Source organism: Balaenoptera ricei, chromosome 6, assembly GCF_028023285.1.
Source record: "Balaenoptera ricei isolate mBalRic1 chromosome 6, mBalRic1.hap2, whole genome shotgun sequence".
Classification (NCBI taxonomy): Eukaryota; Metazoa; Chordata; class Mammalia; order Artiodactyla; family Balaenopteridae; genus Balaenoptera; species Balaenoptera ricei.
In genome coordinates, this window is record NC_082644.1 from 123182119 (window position 1) to 123200939 (window position 18821).

Sequence of the window (18821 nt, forward strand, 5' to 3'; positions counted from 1 at the left end):
GCTTGGCCTAACAGGCAAAGGCAAGTCAGCGCAGGCCCGCGAGAGGGGGTGGAGGAGAAAACAGAGGTGGTGTGCAGGGCGTGGCTTGGACTAACAGGCAAAGGCAAGTCAGCGCAGGCCCGCGAGAGGGGGTAGAGGAGAAAACAGAGGTGTTGTACAGAGCGTGGCTTGGCCTAACAGGCAAAGGCAAGTCAGCGCAGGCCCGCGAGAGGGGGTAGAGGAGAAAACAGAGGTGGTGTGCAGAGCGTGGCTTGGCCTAACAGGCAAAGGCAGGTCAGCGCAGGCCTGCGAGAGGGGGATCTTTATGGACTGTAGACCCAGCTCCTCCCCGGTCAGCCCCAGGTGGAGCAGAATTAAGACATACAAGAAGTGGACTTGGGTCAGACTGCAGCTGTGTGATTGTGCATAGAGACGGCTGTTTCCCAAATCCAGGGTTCTAGAACTGGGGCCTCTGGAAGGCATAGGCATTCAGGAATATGGTGAAGTGCTTATGGAAGAGTAGATAGCAAAATGTAAGCCTCGCCCCAGAGCAAGATACCATGCAAGATAACACAAGACCCCCAGTCCGGAAGTCGCACAGACATGACCTGCAACTGACACTCAGACTTGCTTCTCCCACGAGCGGCTGGGGCAGCAGAAGGCTCGGCTGAGGCCGCTGAGCAGGCTGGGTCTGTGCCCCACGACTGGGCAGGACAGAGCGTGCTTTGAGCCTTCAACTAGCCTCTGTGACAGAGGCAGGGCCGTGACCATCTTTATTTCCCAGGGACCATCTGCTGTCTCCTCATTCTTGGGGAGGCTGAAACAAAAACAAACTTTGTGAAATTTCTTGAGCTTTTGTGTGTATGTGTGTGTATTATGTGAGTGTGCGCAAGCATGTACATGTGTGTGCTGTCTGTGCACAGGTCTGTGTACACCCGAGTGCATGTGAGTGTGTTTACGTGCAGGCAGGCACATATGTGTGTATGCACGTGTTTTTGCATGTGCAGCACGTGTGATTGTGTGCATGTGTGTATGTGACTGCAGTGCATCTTTGCGTGTGTGTGTGTGTACACGTGTGTGAATGCAGGTATGCATGGGCGTGTACGTGCACATGTGTGTGTACACATGCATGCTGTGGGGGGAAGAGGAAGGCATGGAGTTGTTGCTTTCTGGTGCCGCCTTCCCCCACCCTCCCTTTTGTTGTTGCCTCAGCACTTTGTGGCGAAGTGTAGAGACTCAAAAGGAGGATCACGACCCCCTACCGTGAGTGACCTGTCTGCTCATCCTCATGTCATCCGTCTGTCCAGTAAACATCCCTGAGCCTGTGCCATGTGCCGGGCCTGGGGTCCACAGTGAAGCAGGCGTGTGCTCTTAGCTCTGCTCAGCCCAGCCGGGCGTGGGGCAGAGGAGCTGCAGGCCGGGTGTATCTGAGGAGGCAGAGATTACATCTGGCTGGTGAGCCAGAGGAGGCGGCAGCTGAGCTGAACCGAAGGAGCAGGGGGGACGGAGCGCGCTCCAGAGGCGCGGTGGGGGCAGAGGGAAGCGGGAGGGGCTGGCTGCCTGGCGAGAGGGGAGGGCGCGTCGCAGGGGGGCTGGAGGGTGGCTGAGCAGCTGGCTTTGACTTTGTTTTATGGACGGAGAGAACAGTTTTGGAATCAGAGTGACAGGATCAGGCCCACACTTTTCCTCTGGTGGCGGCTGAGGGGTTTGATGGCAGAGGAGAGTTGATGAGCCGAGTGGGAACAGGGGTGACTGTAGGGGCTGTGCCTCCGCCAGGCTTCCAGCCTCCTTGTGGTGGTCCCTCGGGCCCACAAGGTTAGCAAGCACCTTGCGTGAGGCCAGAATGGGGCTTCCTCTTCATTCCCTCTTTCCCAGAAGTAAATGCAACACAGTTTGGAGTTGGTTAGACTGAGGGGGCCATCTTGCAGGAAAGGCAAGCGTCAGCGTTGGCCGGGGTGCCCACCCGGGGACAAGGGGGACCCTTAGCCAGACCCGCAGACCCCAGGGAAGGACACGGTGCGCTCAGAGAGGCAGGGATAGTCAGGAGAGCCAGGTGTGCAGAGAAGGCTCGGCCACGGGGGCCCTGGGGGCTCAGGCACTCAGGGAGTGAGGGGAGGGGCGGCCAGACAGCCGTGATCGAGGCCCAGGGGTCGACAGACCAGCGGTCGTGCTGTGTGCAGGGTGGACACACAGGGCCCGACGCTGTTCTGTACGGAATGTCTCCTGCCTGCAGCGGGCTCTGGAAACTGTCTGCGGGTTGCCGCGCCTCCTGGGGCTCTCCGGCCCAGGCCCCAGCCGGGAGCTGCATGTCCAGCCTCCCCCGGCCCCGCCTCCGGACGGCGCAAGCCTGGGCGGGCGGGACGGGCTCCTGGTGCCTCGGTTGCCATAACTTGTAACATTTCCTTTCCAGTTGCCGGATTCATTATAAGGATATGTACAGTTTGTTGCGTTGTATTGCGCCCCCCGTTGGCTTAGGGAAGAACTGCCCTCGTAGGTTGGCCTACAGGGTTTGCTACTTCCGAGCCTCCGTGTGACATACTCTTCCCTGCCCGACGTGCAAACACAGCACACACTCCCTGCCTGGCTGGGAAGGATGACACCTCACCTCTCGCTGCTCCTGCCCTGCCCGCGCTCCAACCTCCTGGACGCTTTGGTTCCCCATCTAACTCCCGACCCCTCCAGCTGGCTGGGGACAGGCAGCCTCATGAGACAGTGCACACAAAGCTTTCTGGCCGGGCCATGAGGATGGGGGCCAGGCCCCACCTGTGCCAAGGAAGCAGGCATCTCACCCGGGTTTGCCTCTGGGCTCTTGAAGGTGGACTGAAGGTCAGACAGTCCAGAGGCCAAGGGCCCCAGAGGAGGCGGGTGTGGGCTCAGGTAGACCAGGAGCAGCTGCCCCTCTGGTCAGGAGAGTCCAACAACCCAGGGGTTTCTGGTTCCTGGGGGGAGGAGAGGGCAGAGGCAGTGGGGGCCCAAAGACAGGTCCTGCTTCACCTCTGGATGGATCCACTCAGCTGAGCCCAGGAGCCCTGGGAGGAGGGCCAGACCCTGGGGTGGATCCACCTGCCACGAGAAGGATGTCCCCCTTCTCTCTTCGGTGGCCTGAACCCACCTGTGTCTCTGGGAGCCCAAGCAGGTCCCGTAGGCAGCCATTCCAGGGGTGGAGGTGAGGCTTCAGGACTGGTGGCCCGTCTGCCTCAGAGGAGACACAGTCAACAACCCCTGGACACCTCGCTGAGTCTGGAGCCTTATCCCTTATGTTGGTCCCAGCCCTTCCTGGCGTGCTGTCAGGAGGGTACAAGAGTGGCACCAAGCCACATCTCACCCCAGCTGCCCCCCCCCCACCCCGCCAGCAGTCTCCCGTTTCCCACCCAGCCCTGACCCAGCAGCAGCCCTGCCCCGGGCTGGCCTTGGGTGTCTCTGGGCCTGGAGCTGGCCTTGCCCCCGTGGACTTCGTCTCTGGAGCCTCGGGGCCTCTGCCGAGCAGCGTGGCTCTCGCTCTAGTTTTCTGGCCTGCTGTAGACTTCTCTCCACTTTCTAAGCCTCTTGGCTAACTTGGAAGCAAATTGAGCATGAAGGCAAGCTGATGTTTCTGCTGTGGATCTCCAGCCGGCCTTGTTGGTCACTTAACTTGACCAGCTGCCCTGGCATGGTGAAACAGCTCTTTTCCAATTTGGCATTATCCGTGGCTTCTGAAAGTATAAAATCAGAGTTGACAACCCAAAGCCGCCCCGATGCAGCCTGTCATTCCCTCCATGTTCATTAGCTCAGATGCCCCCCTGCCTGCTCCCTGCGTGGGACCAGAGTGCGGAGGTGAGGCTGGGGGCAAGGAGGGGATCGAGCCCAGCAGAGAAATCCCTCATTTTACCTGTTTTGACTTTTGGCATTTAATCCGACGCTGGTTAACTGGGTCTGTTTTCTTGTCTGCTTCCTCCCCCTTCCCTCCTGCTGCACCCCTCCCGTGGACCCCACTCTGCCTCTGTCCTGTGGGCCGGGCCTCCAGTGGGCGCATCAGTTACAATGATATGTTTGAGATGCTGAAACACATGTCCCCGCCCCTGGGGCTGGGGAAGAAATGCCCTGCTCGAGTTGCATACAAGGTAGACCCCACGCCCACACCCCGCAGGCTGTCTGTGCTGGGGCCGGGCTCCCGTGTCTCTTCTGGGGCTTGTCCATCTGTTTGTCTGCTGCTGTGCTGTCTCACTGTTTCTTTCTTTTCTCTGCCCCGACCATCTCTGCTTCCTTCCCAAACAGAGGGAAGCAGACACCACAAGGTGTCTCTGCACTGGCCCCTTGTCCCCCAGGGCTGCCCCTCTGAGAGTCCCCGGGGGGGCTCAGGAAGATGGAGCTGGAGCCCACCATCTGCCCTTTCTCCTTCCCTTCTCTTCCCTAGAAAGGAGGGGACAGACCAGCTTTTTTGACGGAGCCTGTTTTTGTTCTGAGCTCAGGACCACCCTCTGCTCCTCTGTCCCCTAAGCCCCTGATGTGGGTGGAGTTGTCTAGCCCTGAGAGTCTGACCCTGGGGGAGCAGCGGCCTGCAAGGCCTCTACAGGGTGTACCTGAGGAGCCCACCCCCAGCTCCGCATGTGCAGAACTTCCCGGGCTGGGGAGGGAGTGTTGTCTCTAGGGCTTCGTGGGTTCATGGAGCCTTAAGAAGGAAGGGTGCTGGAGAGAGGCATCCTGCCTTCATTCCTGGGGCTCTAGAGGGCTCTGCGGGGTGAGAACAGCCTCTGGGGCCTGGGTGGTCCCATGTCCCTCCCACCCTGCTGCTGAGGGCCCAGCGGGCTGAGCTGCAAGGAGCGGGGTAAACTGAGGACACCGCCAGGCCTCCCTCCCGGGTGGGCAAGCAGGCCACATGGCCCCACCCCCAAGCCTGCTCCCACCTGCCCCTGCATCCTCCATCACCCCCTTGGTGAGTAGGCACCTTCCATCCCTCCAGCGCTCCACGCTCTCAAGAGCCCTCCTGCAGCCCTCAGTTCTCCCGAGACTCAGCCAGCGTGTGCCTGGGGCCTGACTGCTGTCTCTCTCTCTGAGCAGGCTTCCCACCAGAGCTTCCATCTTTCTGATTCTGTCCACGCTGTCTGTCTCTGTGCTCCGATTCTGGGCTTGCATCTATCCCCTGGCTCAGCACAGCCTCTGGGAGCTAAGTGGCTCCTCCAGGCCATATGCAGACGCCTCTAGTGTCTTCCTCGGTCGTCCCCTGCCCGGCATGCGAGTCAAGCCTGCCTGGAGGTCCTGCATGAAAGGCTGTGGCTTTGTCCCCAAGAAGGAGAGCTGTGTCCACACTGACACCTGGGGCCAGGGTGGGCAGCCAGGGCCGTGACGGGGTAGCCTTTGGAGTTCTTCCCCAGGTGTGCTGGCCAACTCCAAGGTTCTGGCAGTGAAGAGACCAGGTGAGGCCTCGTGGTGGGTGGGAGTGGATGGGCTTGGTGAGCTGGGGAGGGTCCAGGAGATGCAGAGAGTGCCATGTCCAAGAGGGTCTAGGCCCAGGCAGAGACTCCTGTCTGTTTGCCCTGGTCTTGCCCCTCTGCTGCTCCCTGAGATTCCTGGCTCTCCGGGGCCTGGGCAGGCAGAAGGGGCTCTGGTAAAGGTGCCCCGGACGGAGCTCTCCTCTCTTGGAAAACACCTGCTTGCCCCTCCTTCCCGCTGGCCCCTGACTCCCTGACTCCCCTGGCGTGGAACCCCTCTGCCTCTCCCACTGCCATCGGTGCTGGTCTGCAGGGACACCGTGCTCTGGGAAGCCGTGTGTGTCACACAGGTGACCAGCAAGGTCCTAGGACCATGATTGGAGGTGCCAAGTGGGGCTTTGCCAGCATTAGGGGATGGAGTCTGGGCTCGTGTCTCTAGCCACCTACCCTCCATCAGGCTGAAGACTGGATTTGGTGCCAGGATGCTGGGGGCGGGCCTGGGGGCAGAGACGGGACAGAGAGGCTGCCCTGTCACAGGGTGCAGGCTTGGCAGAGGGCAGGCAGACCCCAGGGAGGGGCCCTGTGCCCCCACCTCTAGCTCCCATACTGGATGGGAGAGGACAGGGGGCTCACGGTGCCCTGAGGGCTCTACTTGGCAGGCGAGGTGGCCCCCCGATGCTCAGGACGTTCCAGACACACCTGAGACCCTTTTCCTCCTGGAGATCGCATAAGTTCTCAGAGCCTCAGGGACACACCTGTCTCTAGCTCTTCTGTCCTGGAAAATGGAAGAGAGGAAAGGGGGCTGTTCAACTGATGGGGAAACAGGGAGCAAGCTTGCAGGGCCCCCAGTCTGGTCTGAGCACTTGTCTTCCTGTGGGATGGCCCTGGGTCCCCATGCAGCTGGCTGAGCCCGAGGCCCTGTGCAGTCACATCTGTTTGGGTCCTTGCCCCTGGAAGGAGCTGGTCTCTAAGGCTTCCCTTGCTGCCTTGGGCTGGGGGTATCAAGCATCTGTTCCTGGCCCCCTAGCTGGGTGGTGAGAGGCAGAGGCCTTCCCGGGGCTGCGGGTCTCCTCACTGGGAACTGACCTCCGAGCCTGTGGTCTTGGCTGCCCCACCCCTCGTCCAATGCGCCTGTCTGTGGGCTGCCTCAGGGGTCCTGCAGCCCAGACCCCTCTTTAGCCTACGCCACACACTTGTTCTATCATGGGCAGTGGACAAGTGCCCCTCTGGCTGAGACATGCCTGTTTTTTCAGAGGGATCCAGGCTTATGGCCTGGCCCCGTTGTACAAGATGTACGTGGACCTCTACTTTTCTGTAGCCCAGGGAACCCTCAGCTCAGATGAGGGTGGGGGTCCAGGGGTAGTGTGAATGCTGGCAAAACTCCCATCCAGCCAGCCTCTCTTGGTCCTGGGCACCTGCAGGGAACACCTCTGGGAGGCCAAGCCCAGCCTCCAGGGCCCTCGAGCACTGTGTAGCCCTGTGGCGGGGGGACCCTGGGAGGCCTGGCGCTGACCTGTCCCTCCTGTCCCCAGCGCCTGGTTCGTATGAACATGCCCATCTCCAACGAGGACATGACCGTCCACTTCACGTCCACGCTGATGGCCCTCATCCGGACTGCACTGGAGATCAAGCTGGCTCCAGGTGAGCAAGCCAGCCTTGAGGGAGGGCACGAAGCCAGGGCTGTGTGACCGCCCCCGAGAGCCACCCCAGGCAGCTGTGCAGGGGCGGGAGGAGGGGCCTGTCTGGACTGGATGGAGAACGACTGCCTCTGGCACCTCTGTCAGACTGACCTCGTCCCCTGAAGCCATCCTGCACGTTAGTGCTGCAATGATCCCATTTTCACGTGAGGAGCTGGGGTGGAGTGAAATTGAATGACTCCAGATTTCCCAGAGTTCTGCAGTGTTGGAGCCAGCGTCACATGAGCCAGTACCCCTTATGGGGTGAATAGTCTGCCCCTTCCCCATAGTGAGCCCACTTCCCCCATCAGGCCCTCTCCGGAGTTACTGATAGAACTACACAGCCTGAGCCAAATCAAGGAGGAAATGAACCTCCCGCTTGTCCTCCCCTCCACACTGCGTGTGATGACAGCTTCTCCTTCACAGAGAAAATGAGTCACCAGAGGGGCCCTCCCTCCACATCGCCTTCCTCCCTGCGTCCGTGCCCTTGAGCTTCGCCCTTTCTTGTGTAACGGATGAGCAGAGGCCAGTCCTCCCGCTTGCACACTCTGCCCTGTTTTCATCATCTACCCAAGGATGTCATGACAGAAATTCTGTATTCTATTTCTTGCCCTGTGAACTTTCTCTCTCTGCTGGATTATTTCTATCAATATGTAAATGTGCTGTTATTTTTCCTATTTTTAGAAAGTTTTTCTCTTCCCCCTCCATCGACTTCTCTCTTTTTCTTTTTTCCTTCTTAGCAACAGGAGACACAGGTCTGCATTGCCTCTGATTTCTCCTTTCCTAGTCTGCAGTCCATCTTTCACAGTGCAAAGCTTTGCTGGAACTGCTCTTGTCAAGCTCCGCAGGGACCTCCCATTCTCAGCCCTTGCATTATGGACCTGTCCACAGCCTTTCCGCAGTGTTCACTCCCTTCTGTGTGAAACCCCTTGTGTCTCTTTTTCTGGCTTCTCCCAACCTCTGAAGGTCACTGTGTGCCTCAGGCATACATTCTCACCTTTTCCCATGGCTTTCAATGTTGTGAATTCCAATTTTGTATTTTTACTCCAGGCCTGCTCCTACACCCCAGGCTTATATACCCCACAAATTATTCACCGTCTGTACTTGGAGGCCCATTGAGCATCCAGAGTTCACGTGCTGACTCTTGAGTTCCAGATACTCCCCAGATTCCTCCCTGTCTCCCATCAGTGGAAACTGCTGTTAGAGTTGCTCAAACCAAAACTTTTGCAGTCATTTTTATCTCCTACTTTTTTTTCTTACCCTACTTCTGATCCATATCTGAACCCTTATAATATCTTCTGACTCCACCTTCAAAATACACTCAGAATATGATCACTTGTCTAACCTTTCCTACTGCCACCTCCTGGTCCAAGTCACTCCTGTTCTTCTTGACTGGATTGTTGCGGTAACCTTCTAACTGGTCTGCTTCTGCCCTTGCCTCTTTCAGTCTACCTTCAACACAACAGCCAGAATGATCATGTTAAAAATCAAACCAGTAAAATTATTAAACCTCTAGCTAGCCTGATCACGAAAAATAGATAAAAATAACCAATATAAGGAACAAAAGAGGGAATGTCACTGTAGATCCTGCTGACGTTAAATGGATAACAAGGAAATTTTATAAACAACTTTATGTCAATAACTTCAGTAACTTAAATGAAATGGAAAAATTCCTTGACACAAACTATGAAGCTCATTCAAAAATAGGTAACCTGAAAAAAAAAGGAAATAGATAACCTTAGTAATACTGTATATATTAAATAAATTAAATTCATAGTTAAAAATCTTCCAACAAAGAAAATCGTGGGCCAAATTTGTTTCACTGATGAAGTCAACCAAACGTTTAAGGAGGAAATAATTCTATACAAAGTCCTCTAGACAGTAGAAAAAGAGAAGGTATTTCCCAATTTCTTTTACGAGGCCAGCATTACTCTGATACCAAAACTAGACAGAGACATTACAAGCAAAAAAATTACAGACCAACATTCCTCATGAATACAAACAATAAAATTTTCAACACAACTTTAGCAAACTGAACATGGTGATTAAAGTAGGGTTTATCCCAGGAATGAAAAATGCCAGGTGGGTTCAAGTTTAAAAATCAATCAATATAATGTAATATATCAAGGAGGAAAAACTATATGATTATCTCAATGGTTGCAGAAAAAGCTTTGACAAAATTCAACATCCATTTATGATACATAAATTCTATATAAACTAGAAATTAAAGCAAACTTCCTCAATCTGATCAAGGTTATCTATGATAAACCTACAGCTAATGACATGCTTAACAAAGAAAGCCTGGCTCCTTTCCCCCTAAGATCAGTAACAAGGCAAGGATGTCTCCTGTCACCATTTTTGTTCAATATCATACTTGAGGTTCTAGCCATTGTAACAAGTCAAGAAAAAGAAATGAGGTGTACCAATTAGAAAGAAATAAATAAAATTGTCTCTATTCATGAGTGACATGATTATCTATACAGAAAATCTTAAAGAATCAAATAAAAAGTTAATAAAACCAAAGCATCTACAAGCCTAGGAATACCAAGGATTGCTGGGAACCACCAGAAGCTAGGAAGAGACAAGAAGCGTTCTTCATTAGAGCCTTTCAAGGGATCACAGCCTTGTCGATACCTTGATTTTGAACTTCTGGCCTCCAGAACTGAGACAATATATTTCTGTTGTTTAAAGCTGCAAGAAGAAGTTACTAAAACTAATACCTGAGTATAGCAAGGTCAGTATATGAAAAGCAAATGTATTTCTATAGATTAGCAATTAACAATTGAAATTGAAAAAGTTCCATTAAAATTGCACCAAAAACATCAAATAACTGGCTAACTCTAAAAATATATATGCTAGAGTGTATGCTGCAAATTTCAGAATATTGACCAAAGGAATCTTTAATAACTAAACCAAGCACTATATCATGTTCATGCATTGGAAGACTCAATATTGTTAGTTCTCCTCATATTGATCAATAGAATCAGTGTTACGCCAATCAAAATCCCAACAGGCTTTCTGGGTTGAAATTTATAAACTGATTCTAAAATATACGTAGAAAAGCACACAAACTTGAGTAACAAAAACAATTTTGCAAAAAGAATAAAGTATTTTAGCCATTTGAAAAATGACAATATTTAAGTACTGATGAGAATGCAGGAAACTCGAATTCTCGTGTTCCTAGTGTGGATACAGTGGTACAGCCGCTTTGGAAAACAGTTTCACCGTTCTTTATCGTGTGGCCCAGGCATCCCACTCCTAAGGGAGATGACATGAAAGTATACTCGCAAACAAAAACCTATATGCTAAAGTCTGTGGCTTTATTCATAATCGCGCCAAACGGTAAACAACTCAACCATCAGCCAAATGGTGACGGATAATCAAACTGTGGTGTGTCTGTGCAGTGAGACGGTTCTCACTCAGCAGCAGAGAAACAGGCCGCCCGTATGCTTGACGTGGGTGGGGCTCAGATGCATCGCGCTGGGTGAAAAGTCAGACTCGGCAGCATGTTGTGTGAAGCCATTTGTATGACATTCTGAGAAGCTGAAACAGTTGAGACAGAAAACACATCGTTGATGCCAGGGCCCTGGGAGAGGGCGAAGGGGTGGACCACAAAGGGTACGGCGGGAGCTTGGCAGGGGTGCCGTGCTCCTGCCTGGATTGTGATGGTGGATCCATGGTCATATGCATTTACCAAAGTTCACAGAGTGGGAGAAGTAACAAGGTGAATGTTTATGTACGTAAATCACACTTTAATAAACATGATGTTTAAAAAGAGATGGATCAGAGTACTTTATTCCTCTGCTTGGCCCCTCTGCTGCTTCCTGTCTCAGCGGCCCCCACCTGCATGTCCTCTCCCTCTGCTCCAGCCTCGCCCTCCTGGCTCCCTGGCCCCCTTCAGGGTCCCGTGAGCCCTTTCCCGACCGTTCTGTCCAAACTGCAGCCCTCCTCATAGTTCCTGTCCCTCCCCTCTTGGGTTTTCCTGTATCCAACGTACTGGACTTCTAACTTACTGCTACTTCATTGTAGATTAAAATCATGTAACTCCACAAGGGCAGTTTCTTTTGATTTTGTTCCATCACCTAGAACAACACCTGGTGTTCGGTGGGCGCTCAGTAACTTTTATGGAATGATTGATGAATGGCTGGAACACCGCGGTGTGCCTTCCGAATCCCATCGCCACCCACGCCTACACGCCCTCGCACCCTCGCCACTGGGCGGCTCAGCTCCCACACCTCTTTAGACAGGTTCTGGCGGGAGCTCTCTGACCAGCCTCCAAGGCAGTGTTTCTCCCCCCTGCACCTTTCCTCCAGCATGGGGTCTCTCCCCGCCCACCCCAGCTCTGCCTGTTCCCCCAAGGGGGCTGTGGGATGGCTCCTAACATCTCTCCTCCCTTCCCACCCTTATCCTGCCCCAGCTGGCACAAAGCAGCATCAGTGTGACGCAGAGTTGAGGAAGGAGATTTCCTCTGTGTGGGCCAATCTGCCCCAGAAGACCCTGGATTTACTGGTGCCACCCCATAAACGTAAGTAGGGTGAGAAACTCCCCCTGCCCACCCCTCTTTTGTTGCACCCAGAGGCAGAGCAGGGAGTCCTGGGTGAGGGCAGTTGTTGAGTCACCTTGGAGAGGAGGGCTCACGTCCTTGATAGCCCAGAGCACTAGTCTCCAAGGTGGGAGCCAGGGACTGTGGGAGGAGATGTCTGGGCCGTATTCCGTTGGGCAGAGTCACCCACACTCCTAGTGTGGGGAATTCCCTTCAGAAAATCCAGAGAAAAGGTAGGGAGACGCCTACAGTTGGAGCTGGCAGAAGGATGAAGTGTCTGGGGTTAGACTGAGCTGTGCTGTGTTGGGTGGAGCACAGCGGGGCCTGGGGGAGAGTCAGTGCAGCTCCAGACGGGCCAAGCCCCACGGTCCCGCCCGCGGGTCCAGGAGTCCTTGTGGTGGGTGCTGGCTCCTCACCCCAGCCCACCCCACATGTCCCCTTTCTCTTGTGTTCCCTCCTTTGCCTGCCGTGCTCTCCAGCCGATGAGATGACAGTGGGGAAAGTGTACGCAGCTCTGATGATATTCGACTTCTACAAACAGAACAAAACCACCAGAGACCAGATTCACCAAGCTCCTGGAGGCCTGTCCCAGGTACCAGGTTCCAGGAGTTCCAGGAAGTAATCCCGAGACTCTGCCACCTTCTATTGTTTGGTAGCAGAGGGGACCCAGCCCCTTCTTGAAGAAAGTGCAGCGGGAAAAGGAAGATGAGAGTTTCTTGCGGCCGCCTCTCTGGCCCACAGAGTCAGAAACCCCATATAGCCTGTGCTTCCGTTAGCGGGAGGTGCACACAGGCAGGGCCCAAAGAGGTTCAGACCGACTGCGCAGGGTCATGTTGTGTCCCACTCATGCCTCTGGCTGGGATAGTTTGGAGGACTTTCTTCCAGAGGTCATCCTTCAAAGATGACGACTTCACCACACAGCCAAAACCTTTGGTGACCGTGTGTAGACTCTCATCTATAAAGTTGTCCTGTGTCCAGCACTCAGGACGTTCACCCCCAGGGTGCGAAGTGTCTGGTGCCCACACCCCAGCCCTGAAATCTCCTCGAATTCTGCTCTACCTGGGACTCTGGCAGCCTCTACTGGTCAATCCAAGTTGATGACGAGATGAAATCTTTTTGCCATTTGTAATCAGATCCAGTCCCCAAATTGTGTAGGAAGGGAAACTGAGGCTCCAGGAAATGAAATGACTGTCCTGAAGTCACTTACAGGCCAGACTGGGAATGGGCTTCTGATGGGCGAAGGACAGGCCCAGGGATCCCCATCCTGCCCTGGGGGTTCCGGATAGGTGGCCGAGCACCTCGGTGCCTGGGGTCCATGGGGCATCCCCGGCCTCAGAGACCCTCCTCCTGGCGCCCCTTCTGCAGATGGGCCCCGTGTCCCTGTTCCACCCTCTGAAGGCCACGCTGGAGCAGACGCAGCCGGCCGTGCTCCGCGGAGCCCGGGTTTTCCTTCGGCAGAAGAGCTCGGCCTCCCTCAGCAATGGCGGGGCAGTGTGAGTACCACTGGGCAGGGCGTGGGACCTTGGCGGGAGGAGGGCAGGGGTCCCCCTGGAGCTCCCGTGGGCAGTGCTCCAGGACAGGGAGCCCTCGTGTCTCACCGCCACCCAGCCACACCCACCTCCACCCAGATGCTTCGCTGTGGGTCCAGCTGGTCCAGTCTGCCGCCGGAGCTGGTTCTGTGGTGCATCTGAGGCTGATTCCTCTAACAGTAGACAGGTGCTCTGACGGCACTGGGGTCACCTGATTTAGACAGTCTGTTATTCCAGCCCACGCCTCCCACTGTGGGAACCTGTTTCTCTCTCCGGTGAGGGCTCCCCTCTGCTTCCTCGCTGGCCTTCGGTGCCTGCAGACCATTCAGAAGGTATCTGTTTCCACCTCAGCTTCTCACCGCTTTTTGTTAACGGCCTGTTAGTGTTCTCATCTTCCTTTAAGACACTTTCCCTCTCAGATCTCCATTTTGATATTGATGTCTGTTTTGTAGACAAATTGGCAAGGTCTTTCCATATCACGTAACTCTTGGTAACGACCCCAAAACCAAGTGATCCAGAATAGCAATCACTGTGGCACTCTGAGGGGTGGTAGCTGGTACCAGGCTGAGCTGCACTGGAGGGCAGGACCCTCTCAGCCACCGCCCCCAGTCAGAGGGGGGTGCCCCACATCTGCTAACATCCCGTTGGCCAAAGCAACTCATTGGTTGAGCCCAAAGCAGGAATGTGCGCTCCGTCTCACCGGCAGGGGCTGAGGGTGGGCCTCACGCCTACTTGCCGTCCTGGAGAACCACAAGGCCAGGCAGCAAGCATGGCTAGGACTCCTGGTTTGTTCCTCTCCTGTGCATGTTTTGGACACTCTTTTTGAAGCCTGATTTTGGGTCATGGGCTGTGAATCAGGTAGCTTTTGCTGAGTAACAAACTGCCATACTTAGGGAGCCAGCCCTAAGTGCTTTGGCAGTGCTTTGGGCCTGGGCCCCGGCCAGCTCCGGTGGGGCCGGTGGGCCCAGGACAGCATATTGTCACCTCCTGTGTCTGGGCTTATCGGTGTGGAGAGGCCGGAGAACAGCCCGAGGGGAAGGCCAGGGTGCAGGTGTTCAGGCCTCTCCTTGTGCCCCATTGGCCAAAGCAAGTCACCTCCCTAGCCCGAGCTCATGGGACAGGGGTTGACACTGCGGCGGCACAAGTCCAGAGGTGGAGAGGCCACAGGACACTGGGAGAATCTAAGCCACAACTGATAACGCTCCCGTGCGAAAACCGCACTCTTGAGTGCGTGCAGGCCTCCCAGCCCCTGGGAGCCCCCGTGTTCCCACACTCTCCTTTCTCCATGCTGGCTACGATCCCATTTGTGCATTTAAAGTTAAACAGTGGATTCTGAGTGTCCATGTGTGTGTCGGAGGGGATGGGGTGGGGGTGTGTCTTTGTGGACTGATCTGAGCTGGGCTTTCGGTTCCGGAAAATGAACGCCACTTATTTCCGTGGTTATAATCTCTACACAAATCAGTTACCACCCCTTTTTGTTGCATGTGAGAGAGGGCCCAATCTACCGGGGCCAGGCAGTGGGGGCATTTACTGAGCCTTCTGATGGCTGGTGTAAGTGCCCACCCGGCCTCGGCATGGTGTGACCTCAGAGGTGACCAGGCCTTGGGGCCAGCGTCCATCCTCCTGGCCATGCTTCCTCTCAGGGTCAGCCTTTCCTGAGGCTAGAGCAGCTCCAACAGCACAGTGCAGGGGAGACGCTTGCAACTTGAGAAGATGAAGGATGTTCTCAGAAAGCCCAGTGCTGGTGGGTCTGGTCATCAGTGTGGCCAGCTTAGGCCATCAGGCTTCACCTCTGAGCTCAGAGTGTGATTGTTGCCACTCAACCTGGGTGACGGGGAATGTATGTGATACCTCATTGTACAGGAGAACGAGCAGAAACCCAGGCAGATGCTGGGCTGTTTTGGTGCCACTTGGGAGACACGATAAGAAAGACAGACACTGACAGGGAGAGGGCAGGCGGTTAGGTTGCGTGTGGTGGGGAAGGCCTCCAAAAGTGGTCTCACCAAAGGGGACACTTGTGCCTAGACCTCAGGGCAGGAAGGCCTCGGTGGCTGGGGTCAGGGGAGTCGCGAGGAGCCGTGGGCCATCAGGGCTGACTGAGCGGCCTCGCAGGCTGGATGCCTCGGCCGTGTGCGTGTGTGTGGCCTCGTCCCACCACACGTGTGAGCCCCTGTCTAGGCCAGATGTCCCCAGACTAGGGTCCCCTCTCTGCCCATCAACTCTGAGCGCGCACGACCATTGCTGTCCCTGCACTGGAGGGTGGCCACACTCAAGGGACCTCCTTCCTCTGGGCTCCTTCTAGCCCAGAACAGGGTCAGGGTGGAGGTTTCTGGCAGGTGGGAGCCAGGTTCTGTGGCCCATGAACCTCCAGGCCCACAGGACAATCCTCTCTCCTCCACAGACATACCCAAGAGGGTGGCATCAAGGAGTCAGTCTCCTGGGGCACTCAGAGGACCCAGGAGGTGCCCTGCGAGGTGAGGACACCCCTGGAGCGTGGCCACTCCACGGAGATCCCGGTGGTGCAGACAGGAAAACCGGTGAGGGCTCCCAGGGCTGGGGGGCCGAGTTAGGGATCGGGTGAGAGTGGGAGGGTGAGGGTGAGAGCAGGATGGGGGGGAGGCTGGGATGGGGGAGAAAGTGAGAGTGGGATGGGGGTGGGTGTGACTGGGGGGCTGCTGTCCCCCCAGGCTGTGGATGTCCAGATGCAGAGCATGGCCCTGAGAGGCCCTGACGCGGAGCCCCAACCCGGGCTGGAGAGCCAGGGCCGAGCTGCCTCCATGCCCCGCCTGGCAGCGGAGACTCAGGTGGGTGGTCTGGGAGGGTTGGGGTCATGGGAGGGGGGTTGGGGGTGAGGAGACTTGGCATGGAGGAGCTTGTGTCCCACACGCGGGCTTTGCTGGGGTGGAACCTCCCTGAAGGCACTGTAGCCTGGGCACCACCAGTCCTGTTTGGAACCCTCAGAACACGATGCTGGCCTCGAGAGGTGTGGCCAGGCCAGCAAGCGTCCCCGCTGCCCACTGTGCTCAGCTGCCTGTCGGGGCACCAGGGCCTCCACCCCACGGCCGCGTGTCACCGACCCAGCCCTTCCCTGTCTCTGGGACACGCCTCTCCCACTCCAGCTCTTCACTCCCCCAGAAATCACACACAGGGCCTCCTCAAGCCACCCTTTTCCCTCATGTCCTCTCGGAGACCCTGGGGGTGACCCTGTTCTCTCTCTGGACACTGGAGGTTCTTTCTCTGGGACTCGCTTGACCACCTGGCAGGAAGCCCCTGGCCAAGGGGCTGCGGCACTGTTTCCCGGGCTGAGCCCTTGGGTTCAGCATTCCTCTTCCAACCCCTCACTCCCTTGTCTCTGCCCACTGCGCCTGGTGCCCTCCTGGCCTGGCCACCTCCCTTCGGCGCCATGCTGGCACCTCTTCTCCCTCCTTGATGCTTGAGCCCGAGCAGTGGCTCTGGGTGAGCCCATTTCCATGGGTTGTGCTTTCAGCCCTGGGGGACCTCACGGTGCTGGATGGACGGAAGGGCTGGCACAGTGGCCTCACCGTGGCCACCGAGGCAGCTGTGGGCCCCACCCGGGATCCTTCCAGCCAGGCCCATGGCCTCCCTCTTCCTGGCACCCTCCCTGTCCTGTAGGGACGCTGAGGCCAAGAGGCCTCCTGGGCCCCGCCCGGCCTGGGAGAGACAGGCACACAAACACCATTTTGGGCAAAGAGTGCTTCTGAAGAAGCGGTGGGTCTCGTGTGGGCAAGAGCAGTCCAGGGAGAGGGAAGGGCTTGGTGGTCCCGGAACCCCAGCCCCTCAGTGGGCCTCCCCAGGGACCCTGCCAGACGGCAGGCCAGGCCCTCCGTGGCGCCATGCTCCCCCCCTACCCCTAGCCCCCTGGGGCACAGCCTGCCTTGTCTGGGGAGATGCCCCAACTTCAGGGATAGAGTCCCAGGCCCATTCCTCCCGATGGGACGTGTCCTGTGGTCTGCCCAGCCCCCGTGTCATGGCGGCTTCCCCGCCGCCCTGGGCCTCCCTGGACCCCACTCTCAGGCCGTGCGCCCACCCGTGTCCCCGCCCGCAGCCGGCCCCAGACGCCAGCCCCATGAAGCGCTCCATCTCCACTCTGGCGCCCCAGCGCCCCCCCGTGGCTCGTCTCTGCAACGCCGCCCTGGACCGCGCTCCGGCCAGCCAGGCCGCCCCCCACCATCACCACCGCTGCCATCGCCGCAGGGACAGGAAGCCGAGGTCCCTGGAGAAGGGGCCCAGCCTGTCCGCAGACACAGATGGCGGTGCGTGCGAGGGGTCTCTCGAGGGGCGGTGGCTCGAGTTGGGGGTTCAAGAGCACACGGGAACCCTCTTCCTTTCTGCACCCCACAACCCCACAGCCAGCCCTGAGCCTGAGACCAGGCAGGAGCGCCCCCCAGCTCTTCCCTGGGGTCCTCTGCTGGCCCTGGGGGGCCAGGCCGGGGTGGGGTCTGTCTCGCCGCCGGTTTGGCTGTGCTGACTTCTCTTCTCCCCCCGCCAGCACCCAACAGCGCCGCGGGGCCGGGGCCGGGGCCGCCCCCGGGGGAGGGGCCAGCAGGCTGCCGGCGGGAGCGCAGGCAGGAGCGGGGCCGGTCGCAGGAGCGGAGGCAGCCCTCCTCTTCCTCCTCTGAGAAGCAGCGCTTCTACTCCTGCGACCGCTTCGGGGGCCGTGAGCCGCCCCAGCCCCAGCCCCCCCTCAGCAGTCACCCCGCGTCGCCAACCTCTGGGCAGGAGCCAGGACCCCCGAGACAGGTACGTGGGCCTCAGGACCCTGCCTCGTCCCCGCTCCCTGGGGTCCGGGAGGGAGCCCCTTCCCGGCCTGGTTCCTAGGCCCAAGCCTGCGCTCCTCGCTTCCTGGCCCTGTTCGTCCCGCCGAGCGGAGCCCTGGCCCTCCCGCTGTCCAGTCCCTTCTTCGCTTTCCTTCTGACTGAGGTGGGCTGGGCTGTGGTCTCCTGTTCCCTGGCCCTGTGCCTATCCCTTTCTGTCACCACCATCCGCAGACCGCCATCCCACCCTCCTGGGGCCGCCCCGGGTCCATCCCAGCTGCCCCCCGGCCGCCCCCCGCCGTGGCTCTCCCCTGTGCTGTGCTCTGTTCGCCCTGTCCTTTGATTGGGGTTTGCCGTGTTCCCGTTTCCTGCAGGGTAGTGGTTCAGTGAACGGGAGCCCCCTGCTGCCAACATCTGGTGCTAGCACCCCTGGCCGCGGCGGGCGGAGGCAGCTGCCCCAGACCCCGCTGACCCCCCGTCCCAGCATCACCTATAAGACGGCCAACTCCTCGCCCGTCCACTTTGCTGGGGCTCAGACCAGCGTCCCTGCCTTCTCCCCCGGCCGGCTTAGCCGTGGCCTTTCAGAACACAACGCCCTGCTCCAGAGAGACCCCCTCAGCCAGCCCCTGGCCCCCAGCTCTCGGATCGGCTCTGACCCGTACCTGGGGCAGCGTCTGGACAGCGCGCCTGCTGCCCGCACGCAGCCTGAGGACACGCTCACCTTCGAGGAGGCCGTGGCCACCAACTCGGGCCGCTCCTCCCGGACTTCCTACGTGTCCTCCCTGACCTCCCAGTCCCACCCCCTCCGCCGGGTGCCCAACGGCTACCACTGCACTCTGGGGCTCAGCTCCGGCGGGGGCGGCCGGGGGCGGCACAGCTACCACCACCCCGACCAAGACCACTGGTGCTAG

General features: G+C 57.5%; 1 protein-coding gene across 2 annotated transcripts in view; it reads left to right on the forward strand.

Moving 5' to 3' along the window:
• CACNA1B (calcium voltage-gated channel subunit alpha1 B) overlaps nucleotides 1-18821 on the forward strand; it is a 184193-nt gene extending 165372 nt beyond the window's left edge. Inside the window, exons 38-47 of one of the 2 annotated variants that reach the window (XM_059926165.1) lie at nucleotides 3983-4079; nucleotides 6920-7028; nucleotides 11481-11588; nucleotides 12086-12198; nucleotides 12972-13099; nucleotides 15537-15672; nucleotides 15823-15939; nucleotides 17202-17409; nucleotides 17646-17896; nucleotides 18285-18821. In XM_059926165.1, the coding sequence (XP_059782148.1) occupies nucleotides 3983-4079; nucleotides 6920-7028; nucleotides 11481-11588; nucleotides 12086-12198; nucleotides 12972-13099; nucleotides 15537-15672; nucleotides 15823-15939; nucleotides 17202-17409; nucleotides 17646-17896; nucleotides 18285-18821 (1804 nt within the window). Of the gene's footprint in view, nucleotides 1-3982; nucleotides 4080-6919; nucleotides 7029-11480; nucleotides 11589-12085; nucleotides 12199-12971; nucleotides 13100-15536; nucleotides 15673-15822; nucleotides 15940-17201; nucleotides 17410-17645; nucleotides 17901-18284 lie in introns of both variants that reach the window. The other variant, XM_059926166.1, reaches the window with a different exon arrangement.